Consider the following 12439-nt stretch of genomic DNA (forward strand, 5'->3'; position numbering starts at 1 on the left):
ATACTTGTATTTACAAAATGAGCACCAGAGTTAGTCTAGTTAACATCCATCACTGCACATAATGACAGATTTTGTTTTCTTGTGATGGGAATATATCTTTTAAGATATTCTCTCTTAGCAACTTTTAAATATACAATAGAGCACTGTTAATTGTAGTCTTTATGTGCAAGTTTTTGTGTGGACCATTTTCAGTTCTCTTGAGTGTATATGTAAAAGTGAATTTCTGGGTCATACGGTAACTCTGTGTTTAAGCATTTGAGGAGCCACAAAATTTTCAAAGTGACTGCATTTTCCATTCCTATTAGCAATGTATGAAGATTCCAATACTATACGTTCATGGCAACACTGGCTACTCTCTGTTACTGAGTTTAGCTGTCCTCGTAGGTGTAAAATGGGATCTCATTGTGAGTTTGATCCTCATTTCCCTTTGTCTTTGATTTTAAAAATTTTCTTCTTTAGCCTTCAGGTATTATATGATGTTTATTTAGTGGTGTTTCTTCTAGTTTAGTGTTTCTTTCTGGAATTATTTTTTCTTTTATTTTTAATTCTTCCCTAAGGTTTTCACCTCACTTGATGCTTTTCCTGGTTTAATATGTGTTCCTCTTCATCCTGTCCTGTCATAGCCTGTTTTAAAATCAGAGGAAGAGGTCTTAATCATTTATTGGTGTGCCATCCTGACATATGTCATTGTCCTTGGGGATGCTGTTCCATCTTTTATTGGTGTAATGTGTGAATTCACCGTGGTACTTCCTGTTGCTCAGTTTTAAGTGAAAGTAGTATTCTTGCCGCTTGAGAAGGACAGGTGGTAACTGACACCTTGTTTGCTGAGTCGCTGGCCTACCTGTCTCTGTTCTTGCCATCCTGATGGGGCAGTTCTGAGAGGCTGTGTCCGTGGGGCAAGAGGCAGTGCCGCCCCGTGCTCATGGTGCTTATAGTGGTGGGCGAACCTTGCAGTGGTCTGGGCTCATGGGAAGAGTTTGCTGTAGAGAGAGGGAGTTTCCAAACAGCTGCAGGCTGGCTTTCCTTCTTAGTCTTCCTGCATCCTTCATAACTATAGGGAGGTTCCCTATTAAGCAGGCCCCTCAAAGCATTTCCTGTAGCAGGCATCTGTGAGGGAACTGCCTCATCACCACTGGCATCACCACTGCACCAAGTTTGTGTTTAGTCTGGGAAGTGGACTTTTCCTTAAGAGACTGAGGGCTTTGAGATTTGAAAGCATGTACTTGAAATCTTCAGTATTATCTTTCTTCCCTTTTGGCCCTCCTGTATTTTTATACTAATTACTTTCCTCAAGGTTCCTAGAGAATGACAGAAGTATTGACTTCTAGAAAAGTTTACATGAGTATTTCTGAACTGCAGAATTCAAAACTAAAATGAGAAGACAGTGTGTGAAAATGAGCCCAGATAGGAAACATGATAACCCCTGGTGTACAAGAGGGTGTCTCTAAAAGTCAGGGTGATAGGTACCTCCAGTTCTACTCTGTATATGGACTGCAGAGTGGATCGAGTATATAACAGAATGAATAGAGCAGATATAGAGTGTATAATATAGACTATATATGTATTATAGAGTGTATATGTGTTATAGAGTGTATATGGGCTATGAAGTTGACCTTGGACAACATGCAGTCAAAAATCCACGTATAACTTTATAGTCAGCCTTCTTCCATATCCACAGTCCACATTTGCAGATTCATTTAGTGCTATAGTATGTATTGATTGAAAAAAATCCATATAATGGTGGACTTGGGCAGTTCAAATCCATGTTGATCAAGGGTCAACTGTATAGAGAATATATAGAGTATATAGTAGAGTGCATAGAGTATATTATAGTGTATAACATGCATAGGGTAGAGAGTACGTACAATGAGGGACACAGCCACACATTCACTGCATTCTATTCTTGAATCTGCAGTGAGTCACCAGGCCTCAGTTGGTGTCTCCTGTCTCCCGCTGTTTATCAAACACTGCCTTATTGCTTGCTGTCTTTCATTGTTAACAGGGCAAGCCTCCTTATGCTGCTTCAGCAGAAGAAGTGGCCAAAGAACTGAAGTCGAGATCCGGGGAATCTAAATCCTCCGCCATGTCTTCAGACGGGTCCCTGGCTGAAAACGGAGCGGTGGCTGAGGAGAAGCCGGCTCCCCAGATGAACGGGAGCGCGGGCGACACCAGGGCCCCCGGCCACTCGGAAAGTGCCTTGAACAATGACTCTAAGACGTGCAATACGAATCCTCACTTAAATGCACTAAGTACAGACAGTGCTTGCCGCAGGGCTGATGCTCTGGAGGCAGCTGTCTTAAAGAAAGAAGAGTAAACTTATTTTTTATAGAGGGTGAAGGATGCTGGAAGGGTAAGGATTTAGGAATATCTGGAGAGAAAGAGAGCCTACAGTTATGTACATTTTTTCCTTTCCGTAAGAGAAAAATGAGGACTTTGGAAATTCGGATCCCTCTTTGATATCAGAGATTTAAACAACACATTTTTAGTTTTAACCAGTTGTAGTCAAAATGCTACAATAAAACAAAAAGAGAGAAAGAAAATGAAGAGCATTTGACTCCCACACTTAAAATGAAGTACACACAAAGTTTAAACTGGTTAATGACAAAAGCCTATAGTTGTGTTTCTTGAACTATAAAGAAAACAAATTTTGGCAGTCTTTAAGTATATATAGCTTAAAATATCATTTTTAGCATTTGGCACCATATGTATGCCATTATCTTTGATTTTGCATTACTGTTCACAAGAAAGCTTTGTCTAAGGCTTTGATTTTATGATTATGAAAGAAATAAGGCACAACCACAGTTTTTCTTTCTTACTTAAAATTCATCACTGTTGATGTGGTTCTTTTGTGTTAAGAAAAAAAGTGCAACTATCAAAACAAAAAATTATAGAGTAATATTGCCGTTCTGCTGATTTTAAATATACAGTACATCATACATACTTTACAAGCAAGTTAAATGGAGATAAAGTTGAAATCATAGAAGATGCAAATGACCTTTCAAAATCAACACAATGTGTTCTGAAACTTTTCGTGACTTAATACCATGCATCTGTGATCAATGAACTATGTGGTTTTGAATCGGATGTAGACCATTAGTGCTACTTACTTGAGCTAAACTTCTGCATGGTTCATAATTTTTAAAGTGTGTAGTTAATATTATGCATGTTATTGTCCTTTCTTCCATTCTTACCAGTATGTGCCCATTTGCAAAACAAAAATGCTAATAATCAGTAATAGTCCTATAAAAGATGTTAACTCTGTTTAGTCATTGACTGATCTTGCTCTAACCTTAAAATTTTGTGATTATTGACCTCTGTTGCATTTATTCTAAAACCCCCCAAATTATCTAGCTGTTTCAAATATCAACATTACCCTGGTGTATTCACTGCTGTATGCATTATTGTTCTTTGTTGCTGTTTTATGCCTTCATATTAGCAAAATATGAAATTCTGTGAAAAACAAAAAAAAATCCCTTTGATCTTTAAAAGAAAAAACAAAAAAAAAAACAACCCCCCCTTCTGTAGCAGGAAACAAATTGCTTGTTCTTGAGAACTTTCCCATCAAGAATTTAGTAGAAGCAGGTATACTTATATCATTTTGATGTTTTTGTTAATGTTTCCAAACAATGTACTTTGAAATCAGAATCACTTCTTATTCGTTTTCATATAATTCTCCTGATGCTCTTCATCACACATTAGTGATCAGAAATGAGATGTAATTCCCCAATCCCTGCCCGCAAGACCTGAGTAGGATCTTACTGTAAGTTGAAGGGAGTTTTGCCCTAACTCATGGATTGTGCAAGAATGAACTGCTGTTGGGTTTGACTGATTGTAGATGGGTTGTGGTGTGGTGTATCTGAAGGCTATTGAATGCAACTTACAATGCTTAATAAAAATCTTTATTCTTTTAGTATAAAGATGGTGTGGCTTTAAATTCTTTGTAAGAACATCCATTTTACTGAGGTTTAATGCCAAATGAAACAACTAATAAAGAACCTAGTCAAATAACCAAAATTTGGAAGTATTTTGCCCATTGCAAGTAATTCCATTTCTTGCTCTAAAGGAACATGTGTTGTCAAAGTGCAAGTTATGTTGATGCTGATGTCTGAATTTCATAGTTACAAAAAAGACATTCTTTGATAGAGCAGGCCTAGAAATAGAAATTTAATTTTTTAAAAAAAAAGCCCAAGGAAGAAATATATTTGATCTTGATTAAACCACTTAAAAAAAAGCCAAATCCATAGTGTATTTGTTTTTACTTAGTGCACTTTTTTGTTCTAGCACATTACGTTTAGCTGTTTACATCTAGCACATTACATTTTTTGTTCTACCACATTACATTTAGCTGTCATGTCTCCTTAGGCTCTTCATTGTGACAGGGTCTCAGACTTTGTTTTTGATGACCCTGTGACAGCCTTGAGGAGTAGCAAGATATTTTGCCAAATGTACCTTAACTGTTATTTGTCTGAATTTTTTCATGAATGGACTGGAGTTAGGCTATGTAAAATTAGTGTTCCTTATCACCATTGATGGTGACCTTAATCAACTGACTGAGTGTTGTCAGGTCTCCTCACTGTGAAATTGACCAGCCCTATCTCCTTTCCACGGGTTTCCCAGGTGGCCCTGGTGGTAAAGAACCCGCCTGCCAATGCAGGAGACCTAAGAAATGCCAGTTCGATCCCTGGGTGGGGAAGATCCCCTGGAGGAGGGCATGACAACCCATTCTGGTATTCTTGCCTGGAGAGTCTCATGGACAGAGGAGCCCGGCGGGCTACAGTCCATGGGGTCACAAAGAGTCGGACACGACAGAGCAGGCAGGCACTCCTTTCTGTACTGTGCTCTTTGAAAGAGCCACCGTGTTTCAGCCCTCAGAGTGGGAAGTCATGCTTGAGTTAACTAGTAAAATCATTTGGAATTGTGAGTGGCAAATTTGTCCCTTCTTTCATTGCTCCATATGTTTTTACATCATCGAGTTCTGAGTGCTTAGCACCGAATGGCAGGCATTTAATACATATTATCGGTCCTTGTGAACATCCATTGCAAACCTCTCAGATTATAATAACACCTTAAATGATGATACTAAATTAGGACATGCTTTTTTAGAAGCACTACTCTAGGTTTTTGTTTTGCTTTTCAAATTCTTTAATGTTCACAACAGTGCTGTCAGTATGACATTATCACCACCAAAGATGATTTTTAACTTATTGGAGGCCACACTGCTAGAGAGCGGTGGAGACGGGATCTGAGTCTGCCCGTCTGAGCCTACTTTCGGAACCTTGCAGACACACGGTGGTCTGTCAGTCCCCTCTGCCCGGCTCCTCCGGCATCGTTTCTTCGGGCCTGGCGGGGAGGTGGGGCTGCGTCCCCGCCTCCAGTGGGTGGGCAGGAGGGGAGGAGCCGCAAGGGAGAGTAGGAACGGTGGGGAGAAGGCGCGATGTTAGTAGACTCGGTATCAAAGATACAGGGACTGCAGGCGCCTGCTCGGGATCTACCGCGCGGAACCCGGGGCGGAGAGGGGCGGGCCGCCTCAGGACCCCGCCCTCCCTCCTAGACGGAGGAAGACGCACCCGGGATGCGCGCTTCCGGCCTTGCGTGCAGCGGGGCGGGGCCGTGCGTGGGGCGGGCCGGGGCGGGGCCTTGGCAGGGTCGGCGGGTTGTTGTCCTGTGCTGACTGCGCGCGCATCTCTCCTCCCGAGCTTAGGGCCCGCGTTCCGGTGCGAGCCTTTGCAGCTCCCTAGGCGAGGCCCGAGGCGACCGCCAGAAGCCGGCGAAAGCCAGTTCGGAACCTACACCGCGGGCACTGGGACTGAAATCCGCGGTCAGAGCGCCGACCGGATCCTCGGGGACCGTGAGGGTTGGGCCGGGTTTCCCCACACGGTCAGCACTCAAGTTCGTTCCTGGAACCCGATCGATTGCAGAAAACCCCGCCTGTCCTGGGGCTGGGCGCCTGCACCGCGTTCCCTGTAGCCAGGGGCTCTGCGCCTCTGTGAGACCGACCGTGGTCCCTGGTTCCCTGTCCCCGGGGCTGACCAGCCACTGTACTGAGCTAACCCGTTCCGGGCAAGCCCTGGTCCTGACGGGTGTACCGTTAACCCTCTGCTCCTTCAGACTGTGGCTCTGAGATCTGGAGGAAATAAAGGAAACACCCACACTTCTCCCTGACTTGTTTGGTCAGTCGTGCTGGCCCCACCATTCCTCAGGAACTTGGATTTGAGCTCCTCCGCGTTCTATCGTGCTCTGTTCCACGGTACCAAGGGCCACTGTACGCCCCACCTCCGCCCCCTCCCCCGGCCCCCGTCCTTGCTAGTCCTCGTTTTGTGAGACACTGGGAGCAGGGAGGGCTTCCGTTTTACAGAAACCACAGTTCCAGGGAGGACTCGCTATACGGCTCCCCTGAGTTTGTACCCGGAGCACTTAATCCAGTGTCCATTGCAAATGCCTGGCGAGGTTCTCTTCGGGGAGGGCTGTATTCAGTGCCACTGGCCTCTGCCCCCAGATGCCAGCGGGAGCTCCCCACCATGACAACTGCAACCCTTTCTTCCCCACCACCCCCGCCGCGTTTCTCCTCTCTGGAGCAGGTCCTCCCAGCTGAAGAAGAACCCTGTGTGCTGGAGAAGGGAGAGAGACAAGCACAGGAAGTAAAAGGCCACTGAGGACCCCATGCTTTCTTGGGGATGGGCTGGCCGTTTGTCCCACATCAAGAGTCACAAGGGACAGCCTGCGTGGCATCTGGAGATTCGCAAAGAGCCAACAGCTGTGGGTGGCCAAGCTGGGACTCAAGGCAGCTGGATTCTGACCCTGGCATTGACCCCTGGACAATCCCCACACTCTCCTGGGCTGACGGTTACTTTCCCCTTTCTTTTTGAAAAAATAGCTTCTACTGATTTTTTTGTTTGTTTCAAAAGTAATATGTTTATTGTTGTTGTTTTTCAGTTGCTAAGTCGACCCCATGCACTGCAGCACTCCAGGCTCCTCTGTCCTCCACTGTCTCCCTGAGTTTGCTCAGACTCACGTCCAATGAGTCAGTGATGCCATCTAACCATTTCATCCTCTGCCACCCCCTCTCCTTTTGCCTCTAATCTTTCCCAGCTTCAGGGTCTTTGCCAGAGTCAGTTCTTTGCATCAGGTGGCCAAAGTACTGTTAATATTGTTAATTACCATACTGTTAATTTTCAGCCTTTATCTTTTTTTTCCATGCAACGTATAATTTTTTTGTTTTTACAGAAAATGATAAAATCATCATACGTATTTTGTCACATTTTCTCCCTACCTAGAAAAATTTTATGGCTCTCTAAAGTTTCACATACTGCCATAGTCCCACAGTTCCATGGGTGGCTGCTCCATGATGTACCTGCTTGCCCAGTGTGGCTGGACATGGCTTTACTTTGGCATCCTTCAGTATTGATGCAGGATCTGTGTTGTTTACTGCCCTAGGCCTGGAGGCTCAAAGAGGGCAGCAAGGGCCCTGCGTTTGACAGCATTTACAACGGGGGACTGGGGGAAGTATACGTGTGTACAGATAAAACTGTGACAGAGAAGATGAGGAAAATAAAATCGGGTGATGGTTGCATGGCAGGGCGGACCTCTGGAATGAGGAATGAGAAGGATAATGTCTGTGGAGTGTGCGGTCAGGCGTGGGCCCAGGGAAGGAAATTATGGATCCATGAGTGAGGGGGAAGAGCAGCGCCACAGGGTGAGGGTTTGGGGCATGCTGGTGGCCCTTTGGAGGTTGTGACCAGTCTCCAGGTGGTTACAGCCTGGGAGGCATGCAAACCCTACAGGTGATTAGCATTTTACCAACAGGACTGCCTAAGGTGGGATGTGAGGGCAGGTTGTCTTGGTCCTTGGTGTTGGCCAGACCTTGACTCTTTGCTAGAATGACAGAGAAGATGGGTTTCTGGTTTTCATCTGCATTGCTTTGATTGCTAGCAAGGGTAATATATCCCTTCTTAGGTTTACCGTGCGCTCAGTTTACCATTTTCTAATTGTCAAAAGAATGTCTAATGTCCTGGCTCTTTTATGATTCTGAAATGCCAGGCCAAGGCAAGAATGTTAAGAAATAAGTCACCATGTATACCCTTATCCATACAATCACCTGTAAGGACAAAGGGAGTTTCGGACACCTCCCTCCTCACCCTCCCTCTCATACTTGGCCTCAGAGAGAGTCTGTTGGTACACTGGGTGCCAGTTCTTTCCTGATGTAGCTCTTACTTCCAGGGAACTTATTCTACCGTCAGATTTCCTAGGAATTACTAAATTTATTTAGTCATTTACTCCTTAATCCCCACTTGGTAGAGTGACCCTTGCAGAGGCCACTTTGCCTGGAGCCCTGTCTTTGCTCTCCCCATGTGGGCCTAGGCTACTGAATGCTTGTCCTATGCTCCTTGTCCTGTTGGCTGCTGTGGACAGCCTGGGCCACAGGCGACCAGTGGACCTGTACACAAGGCTAAAATAGCTCTGCATTAGATGATTTACCTTGTGCTGTGAGCTGGACTGTGTCCCCCCAAGTTTCATATGTTGGAGCCCTAAATCCCAGTCCCTCAGGGTGGGACATTATTTGGAAATAGGGTTGTTGTAAATGTAGTTAGTTAGGTTAGGATGATGTCATCCTGGAGTGGGTTGGGCCCTAACCCAACAAATCTGTTGTCTCTATAAAAAGGGGAAATTTGGACAGAAACAGACACCCACAAAGAAACAAAATGATGATATGAAGACTGGACTAATGCTACCACAAGCCAAGAAACTACCAGACGCTGGAGAAAAGCCTAGAACAGACACTTCCTGGGGTCTTCAGAGGCAGCATGGCCTTGTTGGCACCTTGATCCCAGACTTCTGGCCTCTGGAACCCTGAGACAACACATTTCAGTGGTCCTAAGTCACTCAATGTAGTACCTTGACAAGGAAGCCCCAGGAAGCTTGATATACTCTGCATGCTGCTGTCCTGGTAAGTGGCAAACTGTGCTCTGTCCAAGGGTCTCTGAAACCATGGGGGGGGGGGGGGGCGGGGGGGAACACCACCATCCCAGACCCTTAGCTGGGTGTGACTTAGCTCTGGATACATGTGTTTCTTTTTTCTTGACACCCAGAACAGTGACCAGAAATGGCCCAGTCAGAGCTGAGTGCAAATGGTTCCACTTGGAATGAACCTGCCTGGTAGCAAGAACTATGGCCCTGCCTCTCAGGCAGGCAGAGGCTAATTTCAGGCTGAAGATCTTAGGTCTTTTTTGCTTAGAGAGATTCCTGGCTCTCCACTGGACTCTTTATCCATCTGTTGGTCCCCTGGCTGCTTGGAGGTTCAGCCATGAGTAGAACAGAGACCTGTCCATGCTGGTTCACTTCCTCTGAGTGGACAGTCATGTGGAAATGCAATGCAAAATTAAACCCATGTGAAAATGCAATAGCAATGATAATACACTCTATGAAGGAAAATGCAGAGGAAAGTAGGAACTTAACTATGATGGAGGAGGGTATCCCTCTGAGGGAAGATGTGGAAGCCAGGTAGGAATTACCCAGGAGAGCTTGAGCTGCTTCAGGGTGGGTATCCTGGCTGGCCTTAGCCTGCTGTGCCTGGCAGGCACTAGCACCCATGGTCGACTGTTCGCACCACCTCTTGGCATTTTTGCATGTCCATTCCTGCAGACCTGACTAACCCAACAGTGGGCTATAGGAGGGCCACCTTATCCCAGTTTGACCAGAATAGCCTTGTTTTTCCCTGTTCTGGTGTTTTATTACCAGCACGTTTTTGATTAGTAAATTATATGGTCATCCAGCTGAGGGACCTTGATCTACAAACTCACAACTTCCAAACATCACTGGGCCATCCTAGAGATGGACAAAAAGAAGGCCAGTCTTTCATCAGTTCAGTTCAGTTACTCAGTCATGTCCAACTCTTTGCAACCCCAGGGACTGCAGCATACCAGGCTTTCCTGTCCATCACCAACTCTCAGAGTTTACCCAAACTCATGTCCATTGAGTCGGTGATGCCATCCAACCATCTCATTCTCTGTCATCCCCTTCTCCTCCTGCCTTCAATCTTCCCCAGCATCAGGGTCTTTTCCAATGAGTCAGCTCTTCACATCAGGTGGCCAAAGTATTGGAGTTTCAGCTTCAACATAAGTCCTTCCAAGGAACACTCAGGACTGACTTCCTTTAGGATGGACTGGTTGGATCTCCTTGCTGTCCAAGGGACTCTCAAGAGTCTTCTCCAATCAATTCTTCAGTGTTCAGCTTTCTTTATAGTCCAACTCTCACATCTACACATGACTACTGGAAAAACCATAGCCTTGACTAGATAGACCTTTGTTGGCAAAGTAATGCCTCTGCTTTATTATATGCTATCTATGTTGGTCACAACTTTCCTTCCAAGGAGTAAGTGTCTTTTAATTTCATGGCTGCAGTCACCATCTGCAGTGATTTTGGAGCCCCCAAAGATAAAGTCTGTCACTGTTTCCACTGTTTGCCCATCTATTTGCCATGAAGTGATGGGACCAGATGCCATGACCTTAGTTTTCTGAATGCTGAGCTTTAAGCCAACTTTTTCACTCTTCTCTTTCACTTTCATCAAGAGGCTTTTTAGTTCCTCTTCACTTTCTGTCATAAGGATGGTATCTTCTGCATATCTGAGAGCCCCATGAACAGTATGAAAAGGCACACTTTCATACCTATCAGAAAAACCCAGAAGGCTTCTAAAGTTCCCATGGCTTACTGTTCATTTCAGCTGCTTCTGGTTTAGCTCACTGAGGTCCAGGTAATCCAAGAAGAGCCTGCTCTTAGAACTTTCTTTGCATTCATCACATGAACTCATCCACTAAGAAAAGCACACACCCAACCTTGAATTAGTATCTCCTTTCTGACATCTCCCCCATGACAGCTATTAGTTGTCTGTTTCCTGCTCTGGCATATGAGCCAGAGGTACACCAGAGATACACCAGAGGCAGGAATGGTGTATGTCTTGTCCATTACTATAACATGCACTAGTTGTGTGCCAACACATTGGATAATCTAGATTAAATGAACAAATTCCTAGAAATACACAGCCTACCCAAATTGAATCATGGAAAAATAGAACATCTGAATAGATCTAAAGAAAAACTCATAATTTAGCTTCACTGAATTCTATCATGCATTTAAAGAAAAATTAACACCAATCGTTCTAAAAGTCTTCCCAAAAACTGAAGAGGAGGGAATGTTTCCTAATCCTTTCTATGAAGCCAGGATTACTCTGACAAAAGCCAAATAAAGATTCTGCAAGAAGACTACAAAACAATATCCTTTATAAACATATGTTGAGGATGCAGAATCCTCAACAAACTACTAGGAAACCCAACTCAACTGCATATTCAAAGGATCATGCACCCTAACCAAATGGGATTTATTCCTGGGATGTAAGGATGGTTCAATATCCTTAAACTCAATTCTAAAACATCAGTGCAATACAGACCACATTAACAGAATGAAAGGGAGAAAAACAACCATATGATCATCTCAATTGTTGCCAGGAAAAAGCATTTGACACAAAACAAACAAACAAAAATAAAAAAAAACTACAGACTAAGAATAGAAAGAAACTTTTTCAATATAGTAAAGGCCATATATGAAAAGCCCAAACCAAACATCATTCTCATACTTTCACCTACTCAATGGTGAAAAACTAAAAGCTAAAAAAAAAAAAAAACAACTTTCCCCCTGAGATCAGGAACAAGAGAAAGATGTCCACTTTCATCACTTCTATTCAATGTGCTATTGGAAGTTTAGCCAGAGTAACTGGGGAAAAAAATAATAATAAATAAATAAAAGAAAGAAAGAAAAATCATTCAAATTAGAAAGGAAGATGTTAAATTATTTCTCTTCATAGATAATATGATCTTAGGTAAAATCATCAATATTTAAGAACTCTGAGGACTCTACAAATAACAGAACTAAAAAACAAACTCAGCAAACATAGAACATACTGAATCAATAATAAAAATCAGTTTGTTTCCATATACTAAGAATGCACAATCCAAAAAGGAAATTAGAAACACAACTCCAGTTAAAATAGCATCCAACAAATAAAATACCTAGAAATAAACTTAGCCAAGGAGACAAAACATTTATACACTGAAAATGATAAAACATTGCTGAAAGCAATTTAAAAAGACATCCCATGTTCATGGATCAGAAGACGTACTGTTGTTAAGATGTCAATACTACCCAAAGTGTTCTACAGATTCAATGCAATCCTTGTCAAAATTACAATAGCCCTTGTGCAGAAAGGAGAGGCCAATCCTCATGGCTCAGATGGTAGAGAATCTGCCTGCAATGTAGGAGACCTGGGTCAATCTCTGGGTTGGGAAGGTCCTCTGGAGAAGAAAATGGCAATCCACTCCAGTATTCTTGCCGAGAGAATCCCATGGACAGAGGAGTCAGGCAGGCTACAATCCATGGGATCACAAAGAGT

General features: G+C 43.7%; 1 protein-coding gene across 2 annotated transcripts in view; it reads left to right on the forward strand.

The window, feature by feature from the left end:
* FAM120A (family with sequence similarity 120 member A) overlaps positions 1–3917 on the forward strand; it is a 115793-nt gene extending 111876 nt beyond the window's left edge. For both annotated transcript variants that reach the window (XM_065901533.1, XM_065901534.1), the window contains exon 18: positions 2003–3917. In XM_065901533.1, the coding sequence (XP_065757605.1) occupies positions 2003–2314 (312 nt within the window). In that variant the 3' untranslated portion in view covers positions 2315–3917. The remainder of the gene's footprint in view (positions 1–2002) is intronic.
* The last annotated feature ends 8522 nt before the right edge of the window (positions 3918–12439 follow it).

The sequence above is a fragment of the Muntiacus reevesi genome, chromosome 10 (assembly GCF_963930625.1).
Source record: "Muntiacus reevesi chromosome 10, mMunRee1.1, whole genome shotgun sequence".
Classification (NCBI taxonomy): Eukaryota; Metazoa; Chordata; class Mammalia; order Artiodactyla; family Cervidae; genus Muntiacus; species Muntiacus reevesi.